At 35.4% G+C, this 22,684-nt stretch overlaps 3 protein-coding genes across 4 annotated transcripts in view; 2 read left to right on the top strand and 1 right to left on the bottom strand.

Annotated features, from left to right (window-relative positions):
• Positions 1 to 9,263, top strand: part of LOC120637688 (receptor-mediated endocytosis protein 6 homolog) — a 51,582-nt gene extending 42,319 nt beyond the window's left edge. For both annotated transcript variants that reach the window (XM_039909637.1, XM_039909636.1), the window contains exons 27-31: positions 57 to 171; positions 1,847 to 1,994; positions 4,644 to 4,757; positions 6,806 to 7,003; positions 8,174 to 9,263. In XM_039909637.1, coding sequence (XP_039765571.1) covers positions 57 to 171; positions 1,847 to 1,994; positions 4,644 to 4,757; positions 6,806 to 6,988 — 560 coding nt within the window. In that variant the 3' untranslated portion in view covers positions 6,989 to 7,003; positions 8,174 to 9,263. The remainder of the gene's footprint in view (positions 1 to 56; positions 172 to 1,846; positions 1,995 to 4,643; positions 4,758 to 6,805; positions 7,004 to 8,173) is intronic.
• Positions 9,264 to 15,983: 6,720 nt separating this feature from the next.
• Positions 15,984 to 19,566, bottom strand: LOC120637687 (40S ribosomal protein S23). The gene is made up of 5 exons (XM_039909634.1): positions 19,461 to 19,566; positions 18,955 to 19,114; positions 17,495 to 17,693; positions 16,732 to 16,821; positions 15,984 to 16,065 (listed from the first exon to the last, which is right to left on the bottom strand). The coding sequence occupies exons 1-4, from the start codon at positions 19,462 to 19,464 to the stop codon at positions 16,753 to 16,755; spliced, it is 432 nt and encodes a 143-aa protein (XP_039765568.1). The 5' UTR covers positions 19,465 to 19,566; the 3' UTR covers positions 15,984 to 16,065; positions 16,732 to 16,752.
• Positions 19,567 to 20,662: 1,096 nt separating this feature from the next.
• LOC120637686 (DNA-directed RNA polymerase II subunit RPB9) lies at positions 20,663 to 22,012 on the top strand. Its single transcript, XM_039909633.1, has one exon. It carries the CDS (start codon positions 20,844 to 20,846, stop codon positions 21,216 to 21,218), a length of 375 nt encoding a protein of 124 aa, XP_039765567.1. The 5' UTR covers positions 20,663 to 20,843; the 3' UTR covers positions 21,219 to 22,012.
• The last annotated feature ends 672 nt before the right edge of the window (positions 22,013 to 22,684 follow it).

Here is a 22,684-nt window from a genome sequence, read left to right as displayed (position 1 = left end):
TTATATGGTGTGCAATAAAAGTATATTCATTCATTCATTCATACATGTTATCTAAGGTGCGACAGCCACGATACTGGAGAGCGCGGAAGTGACGGTGGAGCGCGCGGTGTTCGCGAGACTTTACTTGCACGTGCTTTTCCCGAACGGCGACGGAGACATCGCCAGGGATCAGTGAGTGTTCTTCAGTGTTTTAACATTAATTCCCGTTTACACTAAATCTTACAGGTGATATCCCAATGGTTAGAACGTCGAGTTCACTTTGGAGGTCGCGAGTTCGAATCCCAGCACGCACCTCTAACTTTTCTGAATTATGTGCGTTTTAGCCAATTAAAATATCACTTGCTTCATCGGTAAACCAAAACATCGTGAGGATACCGGCATACCGGAGAGTTCTCCATAATGTTCTCAAAAGTGTGTGAACTCCACCAATCCGCACTGGGCCAGCGTGGTGGACTACGGCCTTAAACCCTTCTCATTGTGGGCGGAGACCCCTGCCCGATGATGATCACACTAAATCTAGGAATCGCCTCAATCGGATACCTAGTGATTTAGGTGATTCCTAGAGAAATATAAAGTTCCACGAACTGTTATGTGATGTCTAACGACGTTAGGCGCTATCTAAAGTTAGGATACCGATTCGGCGGATTGCATATGCATTCCTGCGAGTTCTCCATAATGTTCTCAAACGTGTGTGTGAAGTCTGCCAATCTGCACTCGGCCAATTAAAACAAGTGATATTTTAATTATTCAAAACGCACATAACTTAGAAAAGTTAGAGGTGCGTGCTGGGATTCTAACTCGGCCCCTCTGAAGTAAAGTTGAGCTCCTGCCCACTGGGCTAACCGCTTCAATACCCGTGCCCTGCCGTTGGCCCGTAATGGTTTGATAATGATGAACGTTCGAATATTGGATAGAAGCAGGCGTTAATTTACGGAATATTCCATGATATATTATGAAAACTAAGCTTAATTCTCAACATCTCAACGAAAACTAGGAATAATCTGTATTGTGTTATTTATTTATCTGCCTTCCGAACCGGTGTTAGAGTCATTACACACGGACCGACTTGGCGTGTCAAAAGTGCTTGTATTAAGCCTACTTGAAATAAATGAATTTTGAATTTTTGAATTTAGAATTTATAATTTCTAATTTCTCCAATCCTTACACTCCACACCAAAAAGATCTTTGGCAATGTACTCTCTACGCAAGTTTCGCTCCGAAACCGGAGCATCCTCAGGAGACGTTTACTTTACAATGAATAATTCTTAAGTCAATATCTAACAATTAATAATCTTAACTTATTCATTGTAAAGTCAACATCTCCTGAGGATGCTCCGGTTTCGGAACGAAGCGTGCTTAGAGGGTACATTGCAGAAGATCTGTTTGGCGTGGAGTATAAGGATTGAAGAAATTATAAATTACACCATACAGATTTTCCTGCTTTTCGTGGAGTATAGCAAACTAAGCTTAATTTTTATAATGAACATTCGAAGCGAGTTCGAATGTTCGAAGCGAGTTCGAATGTTCGAAGCGAGTTCGAATGTACGAAGAGAGTTCAAATGCTCGAAGCGAGTTCGAATGTTCGAAGCGAATTCGAATGTACGATGCCCGTTCGAATGTTCGAAGCGAATTCGAATGTACGAAGCGAGTTCGAATGTTCGAAGCGAGTTCGAATGTTCGAAGCGAGTTCGAATGTTCGATGCCCGTTCGAATGTTCGAAGCGAATTCGAATGTACGATGCGAGTTCGAATGTTCGAAGCGAGTTCGAATGTTCGAAGCAAGTTCGAATGTTCGAATGTTCGAAGCTATCGGTCTCGGAGTGGCTATAGTGGAGCTGTGTGCGCAGGGTGCTGAGTGAGCACATCCGCCGGCTGTCCGCCAGCACGAACGCCATCCGCGCGGGAGTGCCGCCGCGGCACCTGTGGGCCGCGCCCTTCCCACACGCCATGCTACAATTGCGGTACCTGCCCGTCTACCGCACGCCCCGGGATAAGGTAATTTTTTTTTTACTGCACTACAAGTTAGCCGCAAAGACTGCAACCAGGTGGTAAGTAGGTAGCGAGCTAACGAGGATAGATGAAAAATCACGGGACGCCTCACAGATGGGAAACATTGAAACTGTTTCATATAAGTGATATTTATAAAAGAACAGACCACGTCAGGAATCAGATATAGCGTACTGAAAAGATAAAGTATTACAAATTTATTCCATAATATAATAACTGTTGATTACATTTTTATTACATTTTTATTAAAAACGGCATAAAATTAAGAAATAAATATTTAACAATTTATTTGAAATCGCCACAACTCAACTACGTAATGTGCATATACTCCATAATAATATAGCGTGGCGATGCGTCGCCACGGCCTGTATCGTCACGCCAATAACCAGGTTTACTCCCGCCTATTCAAAATTCAATTTTCTTGCATCGCGAGAAGTGAAATGTAGAGTATTCAATTCAAGGTTAAATCTGCCTTATATAATTGATAGAACAAGTAGATGGCCAAGCTAATGTTAAGTGAAAAACTATAGCCTATAAACAGAGCAACAGGAGACAAAAATTATATCACCCGATTATATCCACTGACAAGGGATATAATCAACGTGTCCACCTGCTAAAGTAAGGGAACAAGGAATAAAAGAAGTTTACCCCCGTTTATTATTATACAGTAAGCAATTACGATTTATTTTATCTAAAAAAAACAGTTAATAAACAAAAACTAAAGAAAACATTTTTTATTTATCAAGTTTATGAAATGATTATGCAACTATAACGTCCGTCTATCTCTGGTGCTGAAGCCGAACCGAGCTCCGTTGTGTGGATTCGAAATGTTATTAGCTGTGAACCTTACGGGTTTCAACAGCGTCACCGGTGGGGCGGGGCGAGCGCGAAGCGTCGCCTGATGAAGGGTTTTGAGCCCCAGGGCTCGAGGAATATCGGGGTGACGTCTACCTAGGGGCGTCTCCTGCGAGACTCGGACCTCGGCTTAGGCGGACGTCGGAATTTGGAGGACTGATCGGATGAGCTCCGTTTGGCGTGCGCGCAGCCTTGTACCCCGCGCGCCCCACGCCACGGCATCGTCCGAGTAGGCCACGCCCCCAAACATGACTAGTCAAGACTAACTCTCGGCTATTTATACATATATTATTTGGATATTATTTCCACTTGTGTGGCAATGCCCTAAGAGTTGATAAAACTGTGGGAGAAGATACATTTATATCCTTTTTTGAATGGCGAATTCCATTGGTCTCTATAACGTTATGTAGGGAATCCCCGCATGCTATATTTGTGCCAGCTTATGTCACTCGTCGCTTTCTCGCATAGATAACTTGTCGCACTTGTAGGCGTGAGTCCCAGGTCTTCATGTACTAAAAACTTTGGTAAAAAATCTATAGATTATTTTTGCTCACCTTTTTATATCACTCACACACAACACAAATTTTATATCACTCATAAACGGGCAAGCAAACTTCTTTTGTGTTTCCCCGGGGATATAATTGTCTCCTGCCCATGCTAGCCGTGCTGTGTACTTCAAACTGAGGGGTAGATATTAAACCTCATATGTCTGAAATTACACCGAAAACCACGCCCTCTAGACCGGAAGAAAGCATTAAAATAATGCTTCTTTAGCGGCAGAAATAAGCAAGGTAACACGGAAAATCCCCGGATGAACTCTCACAAAAAGCTTTTCTAAGCTTGTGCTTTAGACCACACGACTGAAGTAAAACTTCTTTAGCTCTATATACAACATGTAAATTAAAAACCGAAAGAATACTTTATAAAATCAATAAAATAAATAAAAAAGCCAATAATTCTACTACCATAATTATAATTTTCTGTTATGATTAATATTATTGTTAGTATTTCGTATTGTTATTATACAACATTTCATTTTATATTACATATTAATTTATTTATTCCTTCATTTTAATTCAAAACTTATTTATTAACAATATTATACACAATTACAATAAACTCAAAAGAATGCTAACTGATAATAAACTTACTGTAAAAAAGAAAGAATACTTTAGAGGTACATTATTTACTGTCACTGAGATTTATCTGTGAAACCGAAACGAGAATAGTTTTTGAGTAAACAACTGCCATAGTTTGTACTGAAAGAAATCAGATACAGCCCTAACATCACAGGCAAAAGTAACTTGTTAAATATTTATCTTCAACAGGGTTTCCATAAGTAAACACTTAGAATGTTTTGAATTAGTTTGTATGGAAAAATAAATATGCTTATTATGATTTAATATTTTTACTGGATGATTTGCTATGCACCCTTCAACAGTATTTCTTAATTCCGTTACACGTAGTCTATGTATATGTAATAATGTATAAAATATTTATCATTTTCTAACAAAAGATATTATATTTTTCAGAATCAAATTACTAAGCTAAATTTATAAAATAAAACAAACATTATATATAATTTAATTCCAAGTGGTGTTTACATACTTTGGGTTTTAGCTTAGAACAAAACTTGTTATTACTTATATTTTGATCTAACTTTAGTTATTACCTGTTTTGTGTACCTAATAACATTATATAAATAAATGTTATATGTTAGTGCATAGGCGCTAAGCCCCAGGCTCGTGTACCTATAATTCTTTTATACTAATTGTTTTGCAGGTGACGTGCGTTTTGCGTTGCGTACGCTCGCTAGTGTCGACTCTGGCGCTGACGGATGGGTCTCCGCCCGCAGCAGACGATCTCACACCGACCTTAGTACTCGTGATTATCAAGGTTAGACATCATGCTCGGGCCTAATAGCATCCCACAACTGGACACTGGCGTCTTCTCTAATAAGGGAGCGACTTTAGAGCAGAGACCCACCGTGCTGCAATCTTCAGCTTCTATAACTGTAAACCCACTCGTTATGACTCTTTATGGTCTGAGAGCATCATTTTCCGTCGCTTTGGGGAAGCAAGCCATAAAAAGTCCGGTTCACATAACTTTTGTTTCGTATTTATGTATATATATTCAAAATTCAAATTCATTTATTTCAAGTAGGCCTACTTTATAAGCACTTTTGAAACGTCAAGTATGCATGTTTGTGTGACTCTACCACCGGTTCGGAAAGCAGATTCTACCGAGAAGAGCCGGCAAGAAACTCAGTAGTTGCTCTTTTCCAACATCAACATTTACAATCATTTTGCTATCTTGCGGGAGATGAGAGCGAGGCTGGCTGCTTCCATTCTACCTTGTCATTGAGGAATTCATCAAATGTATAGTAACCTCGCTGTACTAGATGCGTTTTTACACATTTTTTAAATGTATGCATTGGTAGGTCAAGAATTTCCTTAGGAATCATGTTGTAAAAGCGTATACTCAACCCCACAAAGGAGTTCTGCACCTTTCGCAGACGATATGCAGATATCACTAATTTATGACCGTTTCTGGTAAGTCGATTGTTAATTTCAGCTTTTGATTTATAAAGAGTAATATTTTGCCTCACAAAGACTATATTATTATAAATGTATTGCGAAGCTACTGTAAGAATACCTATTTGTTTAAATTTTTCGCGAAGCGATTCGCGTGATCCAAGTTTATATATTGATCGTACGGCTCTTTTCTGTAGTATAAATATACTTTCAATATCTGCAGCTTTTCCCCACAGCAAGATCCCATAGGACATAATACTGTGAAAGTATGCGAAATAAACAAGCCTAGCTGTTTCAACATCGGTAAGCTGTCTAATTTTCCTGATTGCATATGCAGCTGAGCTGAGTTTACTCGCTAGGCTTTCTATATGGGTACCCCACTGTAGTTTACAATCTAAGGTCACTCCTAGAAAAACAGTGGAGTTTTCTATTTCAAGTGTTTCTCCATTTATTATGATGTTTTTATCAATTTTTTTTACGTTAGGCAAAACAAATTCCAAACACTTGGTTTTTTTTGCATTTAAAAGTAAGTTATTAACAGTAAACCAGTCTGACACATGTGACAAAGCACGGTTTACGTCGTCAAAATTATCTTTATTTCTATCAGTCTTAAAAATGAGAGATGTATCATCTGCGAACAGTACAATCTCACAAGTGCCCCTGACATGGTGTGGCAGATCATTTATATACACCAGAAACAATAAGGGACCCAAAATTGAGCCTTGTGGGACACCCATTAAGACAGATGATCCCTTAGACTTTATGTCTTTTACGCATACCCTTTGAACTCTATCACTTAGATAAGAGGCAATTAAATTGAGTGCAACGTTTTTGATGCCATAGTGGCTTAGTTTTAATAACAACGTTATATATATATGTGTAAATATAAATATATAACGTTATATATATATATGTGTAAATATATATTAATGTTATATTTTCTTACATGCAATTAGAACCATAACATAAACAAGTACATTGTAGTGAGAGGATGGCGATAAAAACATTTGTAATCTTAAAACTAAAGCTACGAGGGTTCAAAACACAATACAAGCTCTAAAAATCTTCAAAAGCAAACTTCTTTTGTGTTTATTGTTTAAACCAGATCGAATTATATTAAGAGCAACATGTTTAGATCACTAAAAAAATGCGTTTTTATATGGGCCTTATTGCCTGATAATTTTTTTATCGAACAACAAAGTTACACGTATGCTGGTGATTTTATATTGACCGTCACGCCAGATTTTTTTTTAATTACTATTTTACACGTATGCGGGTGTTTTTGCACGGGCCTTGTTGCCTGTAGATATTTTTATATAACAAAATTACAAGTATGCTGGTGTTTTCACTTGGGCCTTGTTGTCTGATGATAATATATTTTTTTTAAAGTTACTCGTATGCTGTGTACAGGTGAACCCGCCGTCACTGCTGTCGACCATCGAGCTGGTGAACGCGTTGGGTGGCAGCGCGCTGTCGGGCGAGGCGTTATACTGGTGGACGCAGTTCTGCGCTGCGGTGGCCTATATCAAGACCATGGACTACCCCGCCGCCGCGCCCGCGCCGCCCGCACCCCCCTCCAGCAGCGACTCCTAGCGGGGGCAGGCGCTGGTATGTCCTCATAACCATTGTCACATGAGGATTAGTTAAACTGAAGTATAAATTGTTTGTATTTCGTTTCTTACATAGTAAATGATACATGTTGTGGAGACCTCGTAGTAAACATCAAAATACCTACCGGTAATAATAAAACTATAAGTAAAAAGTAAAGTAAAGTATCTAAATACTTGGACCTTGCGCACGAGATTACCGCCATGTGGAGTGTTGAGTCGACCGTTGTTGTTCCGATCGTCGTTACAGTCAATGGTCTTCTCGCGAAAAGCTTCGACCAACATCTCAAGAAGCTTTCGCTTGGTTGTTGGATCAAGGGTCGGATACAGAAGACAGTAGTCCTTGAAACGGCGCGTATTGTGAGGAGGTTTCTCACTCTGGAGCCCTGACCACCGGTTGCTTGGGCATTCAAAAGCCCCGCAAGCGGAGGGTGGAAGTTTTTTTTTTTTTTTTTTATAAATTTTTAATAGTGTTTTTTAATTTATTCTTAAGCATTGTTAATAATTTAAAAAAAAAAAAGAAAAATAATAAATGATAGATAACTAATATAAACTATAATAATAAATAATAAAAAAAAACTATTGAGTATTAAATACTTGAGGTTATCTGTAATTATATTAATAACTAAAAAAAGTAAGAAAATAGAATTTTACTGATACTATTTTTTCTAATTAAATCCTCCATATAATTTTCTTTACTCTTTTCTAATATTAATTTAAATCAAGGTCAAAAACCTTGTGCACGCCACTGTTTATCAACCCATCACCGACCCACGAGGCACGAGTCTGTTCTTAGAATGAGATCTTAGGCCATAGTCCACCACGCCGTCACGGTAAACAGAACAACGCTCTCTTATACCGTCACGCCACCGCTCTTGTCGTGTCCATTGTGTGCATACGAAACTGTTTGTTTATTTTGCTAAGGAGAGTCGTAGCTTAGTGGTAAATGCGCTCAGCCGCGATTGGCAGAGAGTCTTTTCTTGAAAGCCTGTCGGTTCCGATTTTTTTTATAAATTTATAAAATATTTGTTTATTATTTTACTTATTATCTTTTCATTTTACATATTATTAATATTAAATATTTCACAAATAATGGGCGAATAACTTTAAAACACCACAAACAAATATTTAATGAGTAAAATATGTATTAAATAATTTGTTTTTATTTCAGAGATCAGCGCGAAACATCGAATTTAGGTTTAAAATGTTCCAAGGCGTCGCACGCATCGACCGAAGGAACACACTGTAAACGAATAAAAATAATTAAAATGTATTAAATATATAATAATATAACTAACTGTAATCATCAAATTCTTACATCGTGGCGTACTTTCTTCAGCAGTACAGTCCGATTCAAACTTTATGACTTCTCGAACTTCGTGTGTATCGTTGCGCAGAATTCTATATTCTATATCCGCCAATCAGTGTGTACAGTTGACTACCTGCGCGAAGCTACAATCGCAGCTAAGTTCTGCAAAACATAAATTTTGAATCGGATAATACCCTTAGTACGACATTTACAAGCTCGCAATCGGGAAGCGTTTAAAATCGAAACACTAATGTCAGAGTAAAATAGACCTAATAACTCTGTTTTAAAGCTTAATTTCGTCTACACTTCTAATTTCAACGAACTTTTATTAAATATAATCTTTTGACGACCTTCCTGGCGCAGTGGTGAGCGCTGTGCTTATCAGTCAAGGTCCCGAGTTCAATTCCGGCAGGGGCCATTTGTGATTTATATTATGTCTAAATATGCTCGGCTTTGAAAAAACATTAGTGAACAAAGTGAAGTAAGACTTTAAATCCAGCGAAATTAGGTTTATTTTAAATTGACGCTTTAATGTTTTATTGACTTTAGAAGGTATATCTAACAGATGCTAGTGGTTTGTTCAGCAAACGTTTTTTTTATTCTATATCTTATTTTATTAAGTAGTCACATTTTAGCTGTTCACAGACTTAGTTCTTGCTTACATAATATATATATTTCTCTCCATCCAGAGTAGTTGTTATCCATTCACACAAGTTTGATTAAGAAATCACCAATATATCTGTCAATTTAGTTTGGTCACGATGTGTGTGTATACACTAATCTGTACACCAAACTAAATTGATAATTCCAAAAGTATTGCTATCCTTTTCATAATGTTCCCTGTTAAAAAGGATAGTACTACTTTTGACGCAGTGGGCAGTGGCCTAAGCCGTGTCTTAAGGCCGTGGGTTCGATTCCCACAACTGGAAAATGTTTTTGTGATGAACAAGAATGTTTTTCAGTGCTGGGTGTTAATCTGTATATTATAAGTATTTATGTATATTATTCCTATATATTCTTAGTTCCTATAACACAAGCTAGATGGCGATGTTTGTATTGTCGTAATATATTTATTATTATTTATTATATATCCTTCTATTAAGTATGGTTCAGCGAATTGTTTAGCCGTACTAGCACCATTGTTATGCGTGCGTAAAAAAAAAACAGCTTTTGTGTATAAAATAGTTGATGATCGCAGTACATGGTAGTAGTAGCACAGAGAATAATTGCTTAGTCGCCTCGTACGACACACGCGGTAACACGAGGGGTAAACTCCACCACGGCATGCCTAAGTTTTTTTTTTATTTTACCACCCTTACGCGCGTTAGGGAGTTGCAAACAAAATATAGAATCTTAGTCATTTTAAGACACAGGTGTATAAATTTATTATAAAGTTATAACTTCTAGAATAAAACCTTATAGTCTGTGGAAGTAACTTAATATGTGATCGTATATTGTTTAATCGGAACATTAAGTGTGATAACGAATATTATGTAATGTAATCTATCGAAAATTAAATTAATTTTACTTAAAAATAATGTATTTGAATAATTCAATTCGGAAACTAAATTTTTTTCGAAATAATCTAATAATTGTTATACTCTTTGGCATTGTGGAGCCAGCGCAGACTACATATTTTCGATCGGTCATTCGTTTCATTGGCCAATCCGTGTTCTGGGAAACATTGTCATTGGCTGGTTCCACATCATGAAGCATTCATTGAAACGCATGCCTGCCTACTATTCTACTATTGAATGGTGAATTCCATTGGTCGCTATAACGTTATGTAGGGAATCCCCGCATGCTATATTTGTGCCAGCTTATGACACTCGTCGCTTTCTCGCATGCGATAACTTGTCGCACTTGTAGGCGTGAGTCCCAGGTCTTCATGTATTAAAAACTTTGGTAAAAAATCTATAGATTATTACTCACCTATCCTAAAATGTTAACAATTCCTACAATAATATTTAGTCGATTTAGAAATAAATTAAAAAGTTATATACATCAAAAAGCTCTTTTGTTTCTTTGTTATTTCTAAAACATGTATACGACTAAAAAGTAATGAAAAAGCGTTATTTTCATTATAAGATAGGTGAGAAAAAATTAACTTTATGCAAGCGTGCGATTGTAGTTTAGAACTCGCTTGCGCTGAGCCTTAGCCAGGCACAGCTTGAGTAGCACATGAAGTTTGCGATATTCAATTTCTTTAAATAGGGCTAATTTTCGAAACTTTGCATTTTCAAATTAGAATATGGAGGACAGTATAGAGGTACTGTATTATTATTATTAAATAAGTCTTGGAAGTTTTGACAACAGTGGCGTGCACTTCATACAGGCGCAAAAGCACTGCCTACCCAAAAAAAATTATATCACTCATAAAGGGGAAAGATTTTATGCCATCTCTCTTTTGTGAAAAGCCACTCTTTGAGAATACCTGTATCAAAGATTTTCCAAGTAAACGCAAGACCATTCCATCGACACGTAAGTTTATAAACTAATTTTTGTCTTTACTTAGATACCTTTATCTATGAATTTTGCAGTGTATGAAACATTATGTAGGTTTTTTAAAAATGGTTTATATTTTATGCATAAGTTCTATTAACGATTCTGAGAATTGGCAAAGTTCAAAAATTAATCCTGTATCGTCAAAGTCTGATATGAAACGTTTCGGATGATTTACTTAAAGTTTGGTGTTCTATAAAAAAAAAAGTGCTTTGTTATGGACGAAGTCGATGTTGAGTTTATACTGTGTGCGGTAGCCATAAACGTGACTATCTTGTACTGGAGGATAATATATTTTTGGAAGTATCTTATGTAGTTAAATGGTTAGAGGTTTCACCAATGTTTTATTAGGACAGTTGATGTGAAGGCCCATAAATTCGCACGCGCCTCGAACGTCTATGGACGCGTCATTTTCGCGCTACGCGTCTTGCATTAGTAGATTCGTATTGAGATACTTGTTTGCTTGCAGGATAATATGGAATTTAATTATAGTTGTTTTAAGGCTCATTTTCTATCTACAACAAACAAACTTCTACAGCAAGCGCTGCTAACATAAATAAAAATCGAAGGGAAAAAAATTGCGACTCTGTTTAGTACTTATAGGTCCATTTTACTTTGACGTAATAGCGTTTGGATACTCTATACCGACTTTACGACAGTAGTTGCGCTTATTTTTAATTTACCCGCATTCACCGAGATATTGCGACTAGTTTAAGGTCCAATATTAAGCTCTACACACATAAATTTAACTAAGCTTTAATATTAAGGAACAGTGTGAGTGCATCTTTTATTCTATTATAGACGAACGGGCTTTAAAACAAATGGTGTTTATAAAAAAAAAAATGTCTTAAAATTATTCTATCCTTTTTCATCGGGAACAATGAAAGGGATAGCAATAGTTTCAATTGTTGTTTTAGTTTAGTTTAGAGATTTGTTTTTTATACAATTAACAACATTGTATTATCAACATCTTATATTTCTGTGTATTTATTGAATAGGGGGCTACCATTTATTTATACCTGCGTCTGCGCACCGCACATAGATAACTTGTAATTTGAATTTCACTCGGCTAGATTTGATGTTCTCGGATCCTCACCGATTGGGAAATTTTCCATATAAATTTTATGGAACGCAATTCACTATGGGTTTTAATTCATTTAAATAAATGTCTGCACTGGGTTATTGTAAAACAAAATGTATATACTTATAATATTATAATGAACATGTTATTTTTCGTGTACTCCCCTATTTTGAGCCCACGGATTTATTTAATGGAAGCCCCCATAGGTTACATTATATTTAAATAAGAATTAAAATAAAAAAAAAACACCATCAACGAACACGTAGGTAATTAAATGCTAATAAAATTAGTTTTCGAGCTTGATCGTACGAAGTTTTGAATTAAATCTTATAAAATTTTAAAATATTTATCTAGTAACGTTAATTAAGAAAGTAATTACAATTGTAAGGGCTCTTAATCGTTACAAGATGCCACTCTTCTTTTTAAAATCTTCTTAAACTTGTCAGTGTAGCCTTTTCAAACCTTCTCTATAAGTAACTATTTATAAGTTCCCATCCCCAACCTTTCGTTTTTTTGTCAAAAAGCCAGTCTCGGACGTCCTCGTTCCTTCTTTCCAGCTACTTTTCCCTCAGTTATATTCTAGGATGATGATAAGACAATAATTATCATTCGCGAGGTGATTGCCCTAGAAGATTCCAAAGTCCTCTTGATATTTATCTTTTCTAAACCATATTATGGCCTATAATTTGTTTGGTGGAACGCGCTTATCTCGGCAACTACTGGTTCGAATTGATAAATCTTTGTATTGGATAGTCCATTTATCGAGGAAGGCTATAGAACATCACGCTACGACCAAAGGGAGCAGAGCACCAATCAAAAATGTTGCCAAAACGTAAAACATAATTCTTTTTGAGAGCTTCCGATGCGTGTGATGCATAAGCGGTTTAAGTTACGCCAAAACAATGAATGAAGGAATCGAACCTCTTAAAAGATCTAAAAAGTTCGCGACAGCGTATGTCTATCATTACGTATTGCTCATACTTTGTCCGCGTATGTCTATCCATACGCGGACAAAGTCGGGGGGTCAGCTAGTCTATTATACCTATATAGAGCTAAAAAAAACGTCCAGACAGCATACCTAGCACATCCTTCGAACTTAGCCGTTAAACATGGGTTAGATAATCTCTAATTTCGTTATGTTTATAATATGCAATTACTATTCTTTTATACTTAACTTCTAGAAGTTAAGTATAAAAGAAGCTGTAATTCTATATGTCATAACACGTAATTTATTTATTATGTTCGGAAGTATCTACTATATCAAAAAAATGTCTCATTCTTGCAGAAATTAAAGGTTTTCTTGATTTATATCGTAAATTATATATTTTGTAAATGTTTGTAACGCTCGCCGGCTGTCGTGGCCGTACTCTTGACTTCATAGGAGAATTAGAAATTTAGCAAGTCCTAAAGATACATTTTGGTATTGATAACAAAACCCGCAGAAATATTCGAAGCTCAAGCGGTACAACATTATGTTTATATAGACGTGACGACTGACGCCATAATTTTGAATTCGGCGTTTCACCTGTCGGCGGGCGGATGTCTAGATTTTGCAGTTTCATTTATTGAAAATAAATCTCAATACGTTTTTCATAATACACTCATATATCATTAGATAAATCCAATGTTTTTTTTTTTTGTTGCAATTATTTGTTACTATCACCATGCCCATACTTTAACTCGGGCTTTTGAAAGAAAGTTTGTAAAATAAAAATAAATAGTACCTACAGGATTTAAGACTAAAACGTTAGGTGGTGTGTATTTTACTTTGACGATAAAGAGCTATGGAAAGGGAGCAAATGCTTGGACTCAGGCTACAGCACTCTGTTAAACTTTACATCTAGCCGTTTTAAATAATTCTTTAGGTAAAAAAAGCTGTTATTTATTTGGTGTAAATAATGTATAGAGAAACCATTAAAAATGGAGGAAAATACAGTAAAGTTTAAAAAATGCAGATCACTCTGTCTTTCTTCTGTAAAGTTATTATCCTCTTTGCTTTCTACTACAAGCTAGACTATTTAAAAAAAATAAAACAAAAAAGCAACTAATATTTTTGATGTAAAACTTTTTATGAGAAGCTCAGGTATTGGTCAGAATAACATTCCACACTTTCGAAATATTAACTACTTGAGAATATTCACCCTACAAATTCGTAATGTGCTTACTATATAAAAATCTATATTACATATTGTTGTGTATTTATTTACTAACTTATCTTGCCTAGAATGTTAACTAGACTGCAAATTGTATAGCTCACCTATTTTATTATTAGAGATTAATATGTAACCAGAGCAATTAAATATATTTAGAAATAAATAAATAATAAATCTGTAGGGTTTTTTATTGCAAGAATTTAGATTCTCTGTAACAAATACCCGAATACTTCTATAGAAAAAAAAGGACATGAATGTTTTAGCTTGCCTTTAGTGACACAATCTTAATAGAACTGGAAAAAAACAATTCTTAAAGAAAACCAACAGAAAATAGAACTTTCTACAATATACGCTATCTAACTCGAGACTTTAAGGTGGTCACTCTAACGTAAAGGTGGAATCACACTGAGTTACGCGGCTGACTCGCCCGCATACATAAGCGTTTCTCCAAGCTGCCAGTGTCCTAGCGCAATGTGGCTATACTTATTTTTAGAGAAAATGCCTGACGCATACCGCTTCCGTTGGTTAATCGTAGGTAGTTATGTGAAACTTGCACGCACTAAAAACTCGGTCCATCGACGGATCAATAAGTAATAGTACGGGATTTACTTGCGTATTCAACGCACTCTCGCAAAGGTTAAGGCCTCTAATGTACGTATCCCAACGTCGTCGGCAGCCTGGTTGCTGCCAAATGCTCCAGCGAGGCTGGCACGGCACGCCGCCTTCTCTCACCTGTCATTTAGTCCCGTGATAAACTTTAAATTCGCCACCCGCAGGCCTATAACTCATGGAGGCCGGAGGTAATTGATTTCCCTCAAGCGCCCCTTGCGTCTAATGCGAGGGGAGAGATGTCCTCTCGCTCTCGCAAAAGAAGGCAGTGGTATTTCACGCCGTCTCGCTCCGAACTATCGATTAAAGTTGAACGATGGTTAGGGGCACAAAATTAAGAACATACAGAACCCTTATTGCATGCAGTGCATTGTCTCGCTTCACACCCGCGAAATGATTTTTCCTAATTTTATGGTGAAAGTTCAGAATATTAGAGGTAAAATAATTAATTATGTTATATAAGAAATGAAACTTAGACCCCGAAGCATACTTGGTAGGACGCTTGGTTGGCATAACGCCTATCCGTACACTGGTATTTTGACACCCAAAACGAGAAAGAACGAAGACTATCCCACTAGCAGGGAAAGTAGTTAAGTACCTATGTCAAGATTGGTGCTCGCGTTTTGTTGTAAATATGTTGTCAAAAAGTTGTTCAAGCGAACTGTTTAGCCCCATTTTGTAGATCGATCTAGTATGGAAATACTTACGTATATTTTATGTTACCTATATAAGGTTCTCAGTTCGGTATATTTTCTCTGGATTCTTATGGAAATCATGACTTACAGAAGCACTACTGCACAAGGGAGGTCCTAGCTACACGGGAAGCCGGTGTTGGTGACGAATCGGTCTATGTCATCACCTATCTATATGTCCGACAATAGCTAGAAAACTGCTAATGTAAAATGTATAGGTATTTTCAATAAAACATGTCTATAAAACAAGTTTCCGATGCTAAATTACCGTTGCATACGCGGTAGTGAACAGCAAATCCATCGCGTACGTGGGACCAGTCGGTCCCTAGTTACTCTACTCTTAATTATCGCTTTTATAATTCTTTAATTAAGACATCCTCTTTTTACTAATTACTACTAAAACTTGGTCGCTCGGAGAAAACGCTTATACCAGCAGTTTTCGGTAAGGCGGCATCAATTCATGTGCTTTAGAGCTAAACAGTAGGTCCTTGTTATAGTCAGTGATTACTAAAGTAACACCTATGAGGAGACCTTAGTCCCAATGTGGGGACATTAAAATTCCTACCGTCAAAATCTGTATGACGATATGGAACGCCTAAAGGAGAATAATGGTGAGACAAATAAAACAAATGCAATGCCATACACACTTTTATTGTGTACTTGATTTTTCCATTTTTATAAATTTTACACTTATGAACAACACCACCCCAGGCAGCACTGAAACAAAAGAAGCCATATAAAATCTTCCATTTTCAACATAAAATCACACTTCTAATCTTTAGTCTTAATCAGAAATGTTGTAACGTCATGGCATTCAGCAGTAGCAAATAAAAATTTTAGATACATCATGAAACATGTAGGTGCTCCACACAATACTTAAAAATTTAGTATAGTACACTTATTTTTCTGTCGGAATACATTTCTGGATAGCTAGGATTTTGAAAATCTTATTTGTATTCTATCTTCAAGTAGTGGAGACTAGAGAATACAGATGAAAGTATAATTTAGCCATTGTAAGTTTAATGTGATAAAGATGTTTTAATTTTTCAGGATGTGCAAATTACACTATGAATTTCTTAGAATCTCTATTTCTTTTGGTGGTTCTGGTATCAAGAGGAAACAGACAAGTTACTTTTAAACCTTGCATAACTGACAGCAGAGTATTATTTTTTGATGTCACCCTCTACCTATAGCTTTCTTGTAATCAGCTAGTTTTTAACTCTATGCAAATTAAATAAAGTATAGTATATTATTATTATATTATTTAATTATTATACAAGTGAAATCTACACCAGAATGCCTAGTTTTAAGCACTGCACTGACAAGATACCTTTACTGGTGAAAGATTTAAACAAAATTGTATAAAAAAAATCCTTTAATTACCTTATCACAATGAATTAGATCTTATGATCTAGGTCTCTCCTTCTTTTCTTTGTACAGCGCTAGGAGTGATACGTTGGCCACTTTGACCACCTGTAAAGAAAATATGTCTAAATAAAACAAAAAAAAACAGTTTTAAAAGAGAATAAGATGTTGATAATGAATTATGCAAGTAATTGTTAGTTCAATGTTTCATTTTCATATAGTGTTCATTAAAATAATAAGAACACACTTCGATATAGAAAATATCTTTTAATCTTGTTTAATGACTATTTATATTACCATACTTTTTTTTATATAAAAAAGTACACTAAAAAGTAATGAAAAGATTGTTAACACTACAAGACAAGTACAATGTTTCATTTTCTTACTTTTAAGTCCCTCATCCCCAATGTGACAAGAAACTTAGCTTTATAAAAATAAAGACTGAATATCTCTCAGAATCTGTTTCTGACAAATATTCCTCAGGTACTATTAATCAGTTGTTAGTTTTTAATTTTTTCGGTATTTCCTGTGAACTTATGAAGCACTCGAGCGAGGGTTTACGAACGCTACAATCCACTTAATCAATCATTACAAGTGAGTTACATGAAGTTCAAAGGCATTTAAATAAGTAACAAATATTTTTTTGAGCACCTAATGCATAGCATATTTAAGTTATGCCACACAACCTGTCCATGCTTATTCAGCTAAATCAACAGCTCTACAATCTGAAATGAATAATTCCATCTGGTTGCCAGCTGTCTAGAAATATATATGTACTAACCTTGAATCTGACTCCAGGAATATCACCGACAGCGTGACCTTTTCGGCCGAATCCTGCGACTAGCACCTCATCGTTCTCCTCAATGTGGTTCAGACAACCGTCACGTGGTACGAACGCAGTTACTTTCTTTCCGTTCTTGATCAACTGTACACGCACGCACTTTCTGATGGCAGAGTTGGGCTGCTTGGCTTCCACACCACTGAAGGAAATATATATATTTTAAAAATGAGAATAATAATATATTAAACAAATTTTTCAACATAGTATAAAAATTGAAAGAAAAATCACAAAAAACCAAATTAAATAGAGCAGTAATATATAAGATACAACTCATAATATTAAGGTTTGTTGATAGTACCCATAAGGTACAAATAGGTAATTACAAAAACTTTTGAACTAAACAAAACTGACCAGTCTAAAAGTATTTTTGTCATTTTCACAATGTATAACACTGCTTGTAACCAAATCAATTTGGTTTAGTTCTAAAATTTTTAACAGTCTTAAATTCTTCATGTGGTTTGAGAACAAACTACTAGTAATACTAACTTAAGAAATAGTACATGGTGAAACTAACAGTTAATTTAGGAAGAAATCAAGGGAAACAGTTTGTTACTAGAGTAAAACCATTTAAAATGTAATACCTTAAAATCTAAAACTTGAGATTCTATTCCTCTTGAAAGTTTAATTAACAAGGGCTAAAAATAATGTCATTAATTGAAAAATTATGAGTACAATCGAAATGAAGCTAAAATAAAATACAATTATTGAAACTAGTTCACACTTTTGAGTAAATCTTATACACTATATTACATACATGATATATAGCATATACACTATATTACATACATGATATATAGCATAGATTTTGTAAATTGCATATTTTTCACTTATAGCTTTTCAACAGCATAGAGTATGCCTAGCAAACAACTTTGATAGCATTTTATTGATTAGTTAACATTTGGTATTATAAACCAACAAGTAACCGATATAATTAAAATTATAATATTAAAAAGTATAAATAAAATTAAACAGTTTACAATATACCCAACAATCATTTCTGATGGGCAAGATTATCATAACGGTTTTACAATGTGCTGTATTAACACCATACTTGTTGCTCACTCCCCATTGAGAGTTCATTGACCCACGTGAGGCAGACGAATTTGCGACTTGCGTACAATCGATGTCCGGCGAGAGTCGGCGAATCCCCTCGCAGTATTATCCTGTGATTGTGGTGGAAACACATTCACAGAACTAATACCGCGCGGGGAGACGCCGGCGTTCCATACGTGACCGGGGGCGGCTGCGTCCGACGACACACTTTCTTGACGCGCACCAACTCACGCACTGTCCGCCGTTACACTTCATTAACATAAATAACACTACTACACTTTTCTTTACAAGAATCTGGCAATAAAAAACACTACATGCACCGTTAACTATAGCGTACTAGTACTTACACTTTCTCGAGAACGATGCCCTTAGCGTGAGATGCACCACCGAAGGGATTGGCCTTCCATCTTGTGCCCATGTGGGCTTTTTTGTAATCCTTGTCAGCCCATCGCTGTTCGCGGCGATGGTTCACGTGCTTACGCGCCGTGCGTATACCACGGGGCTTACCTGAAATAGATGCCGGTTAGCACTCAAACTTCACAAGAGACACCGAAATCGATACACTACACCAATTTTACGATGTCATGAACGGCAAATCTTTTATTATACCTCACAACCATCGTAGCGTTTACGGGATGGAAAGGGATTTATTTATACACCACGAGAAAAACATGTCTGCGCCATGGCCGACAGCTAGGCGTGCAAGTATGAAACCAATTTTATGGAGTTTCTGGTGGAATTCTCGGGTTATACACTTTCACATAGATTCCGCGCATATTTACACTCAATGGGCACAACTTAAAATAATAATTACTAATAAACTTCAATAATTTGGCACAAAACTGTTTCTTACCCATTTGGATAGCACGACACCAATCGGCTACGGATGGGAAAAGGAATAAAATTTAGCCAACCACTGCTAGCCTTCAAATCCTCATGGCTACCAACATAAGTAACAAAATAGTGTTACTAGTTTTTAGAGCCATAGTTATTTTGAAATCGAAATAAAATAAATTTTACTTTAAAAAAATTTAAGTATTATTACCTAGATAATTATTATGAAACAGGAATTATTTATATTCAGTATGGGTTTATAGGGATTTATTGTATCAATGCTTGGTGCAGTTGTTTTGAAAATAAATTACTTGATTGGTGCGTACGGTTGGTACAATTGGAAACCATAAACTTAAAACAAATAAAATTAAAACAACTAAAAAAAACAAGCTTGGTATAAGAAACCAAACTAATGTGTACCTTTTAGTTTAATTGATTTATAAAAGAATTAAAAGAGTGTTTTTTAATTTTTTTTTACCTTTTATTTTTATGAGAGCAAAATTAATCGGTAGCCCATTCATCATCAAATTTGTTAATCTTAGAAAAAAAACAGCTAAAGATAATGGTTGCAAAATAAAATTAACATCATTTCTGCCTTATCGATTTTAGATGAAAACGATATAAATTAACCAAAATCTTGTTTTGCAATTTGAAAAATTGAATAATTTTATCGAGTTAGTGTATTGTCCTGGGTCCTCAATATATCTGCAAAGTTTATAAGAGTCATAAAAAAATACAAATTCCAAAGGAGTCGGTTCCTATCATACCCATAATAAATAAATAAAGCCTTTATTGCTGATACAAAGTATGTACAATGTATAAATACGAATTATATTTGTACTCAGTTTCTCGCACTTCAGTTTATTGAAATCAGCGCGTCTCCTAACGCATAGGTACGCGTCCTACAAGTGTTTACATGTGTTCCGGTTCCGAGTTTTCCTTGACAATAGTATGCCTCTGCTGTCTCCTTGATATCATCAGCCCAGCGTTTTCTTGGTCTACCCCGTTTTCTTTTTGAGCCATAACTTCCCATTCAGTCAAAGCTTTGGTCCATTCTCGCGTTTCTCGTGAAGCATATACGGATACCCGGGGCAACTCCATTCTAACGGTTTTGTCATATATGTTTTTTTGTATGTTAAACAAATACACAGGTAAATCTAATGAAAAGCGTTCGTTCGTTTTACACGAAGTATAATTTTGTAATGGCAATCACGACTTAGCATTCAGCATTGACAGTTGACCTCGTTTGACCTCTATGTCGTTTGTCGTTCTGAGAGGTTATTCATCTGTGAATTCTGTGATATTATAAGCACCATAAAACTTACACCGGTAAATCAAAGTTTCTTCAAAAGTTTTAAGATTGCTTCCTGCAGGTTGAGTTCCAGGGCAACATAAAATAGAAATGAATATCAATAGAAAGGACGGAGGTCCGGGCTACGTCGGCATACAATTTTGTCAAGAGTGCAACAACATGCTTTACCCGCGCGAGGATAAAAACAATAAAGTTCTGTTGTACGCCTGCAGAAATTGTGATTACAAGCAACTGGCGGACTCAAACTGCGTGTACGTGAACAAAATAATGCACGAAGTCGACGAGCTGACTCACATAAATCCGGACGTTGTGAGCGATCCAACGTTACCCCGCACGAAGGATCATATGTGTCCAAAATGCAACCATAGAGAGGCGGTATTCTTCCAGGGGCAGACAAGACGAGCTGAAGAAGAAATGAGGCTGTACTATGTGTGTACCAGCTGTAAGCATAGGTGGACTGAGTGAAGGACTGTAGTGTTAATTAATAAGTTTAAGAATATAGCAAATGTAATTATTTTTTAACTTAAAATAATCAAAACGCATATAAGGTTTTGTCCATGTTTCTGATATAAACTTCTAAGATGTACACCCTCCCGCCACCTGTATTCCCTGCTACATATATTTTGAGTTAATATATATTGTATATTTAAATTTTGAAAATTCCCTCTGAACTGTAAAAATTCATTCATTTCTAATAGACTTACTTGAAATATCACCTACATTGCATATAGATAAGCTAACAGTAATCTACTACAACACCAAAATTGAGTTATATTATCTCCTTCTTCTTCTTTTGATTTATGGCTTTTCGTAGTGCCAAAATATTATCTCCTGTCTGATCCCACATTTTGACTTATGGGTCAATGGAATTGTTACTGTGTATCTGTGAAATTCAGTCAGAGAGAGATAGGATATTATGACTAAGGAACTCATGCTACATGAATGAATAAAAAAAAAATTTGTTTCTTTCGTTTATTGCATAGTAAATCATACATATTTTGGTATGTAGCACATTTTTGGTTAATTTTATTATAAAGAGTGGTGACTTGCATAATGCATTGTTGATGAGCCAAAGCAGTCCTTGTTCTATCTCTGAGTCAAACATTAAATAACACATATTCTTTGCTTTTCATCAAGTTGACTAGTATCAGACTTTGTTTTATGCATTTTCAAAATAGAGTTTAAGATATACAATTTTTAGAGTGGGATGAATTTAATTTTGAATAAATCCTGTATTATGGGTATGTTCCCTAAACTTATTTAAAAAAAAATTGGGTATTAACAAAAACCAACAAAGAGACAACAAAGTCTACGTTAATACTTTTTATTGTCTTTTGTTTTATTATATTAAGTGTGTATTTTTAAAAATTTCTAACATTTTTTGATTTCTTCTTACGTTAAAAAAATTTATTTAAAATAATAAATGAAAAACACATTAATTTGAATGATTTATTTAACTAAAATATTGCCAAGCCACATATCTAAGTATAACAATTAACAATTCACAGCCGTTTATTATAATTATAACTAATTAATAATAATTTAATATAGCTTAATACAAATAACATATTTCTCTCTGGTTCCACATTATGTCTATAATTCAATGACCATTTGTTTAGCCTTAGTGTAAAGGAAAAGAAAGATAGGAGAGACAAATTCTTATTCAAGCTTCGAAACAGGAGAAATTAGGTAGGATACCTGCAATTTTTTTATTAGCTATTCATAGCTTTTTTATGGTTTAAAATCTTTATTTTTCTCAAAAGAATAACAAAAATAAACTCAGTACCTAGAGCAAACATTCAATTTAAAAATATTAATATTTTAAAACACTGTGAACACAGTGTTTACATGTGTACGCTTCGATGGCAATTACCGTTTTTGAAATTTTAATTGGATTTTATAATTTGCATAATACAACGAAACATATGCCT

Source organism: Pararge aegeria, chromosome 4, assembly GCF_905163445.1.
Source record: "Pararge aegeria chromosome 4, ilParAegt1.1, whole genome shotgun sequence".
NCBI lineage: Eukaryota > Metazoa > Arthropoda > Insecta > Lepidoptera > Nymphalidae > Pararge > Pararge aegeria.
This window is presented reverse-complemented; position numbering and strand designations above follow the sequence as displayed.

Bases quoted from the DNA above. Each gene is read 5' to 3' on its own strand.
- LOC120637687 (XM_039909634.1), bottom strand. The intron at 17,694-18,954 runs GTAAGTACTAGT...TATTTCCTTCAG, and splicing joins GGCATCGTTCTCGAGAAAGT to TGGTGTGGAAGCCAAGCAGC. The intron at 16,822-17,494 runs GTTAGTACATAT...TTTTCTTTACAG, and splicing joins TTCCTGGAGTCAGATTCAAG to GTGGTCAAAGTGGCCAACGT.
- LOC120637686 (XM_039909633.1), top strand. From the start codon at position 20,844: ATGAATATCAATAGAAAGGACGGAGGTCCGGGCTACGTCGGCATACAA.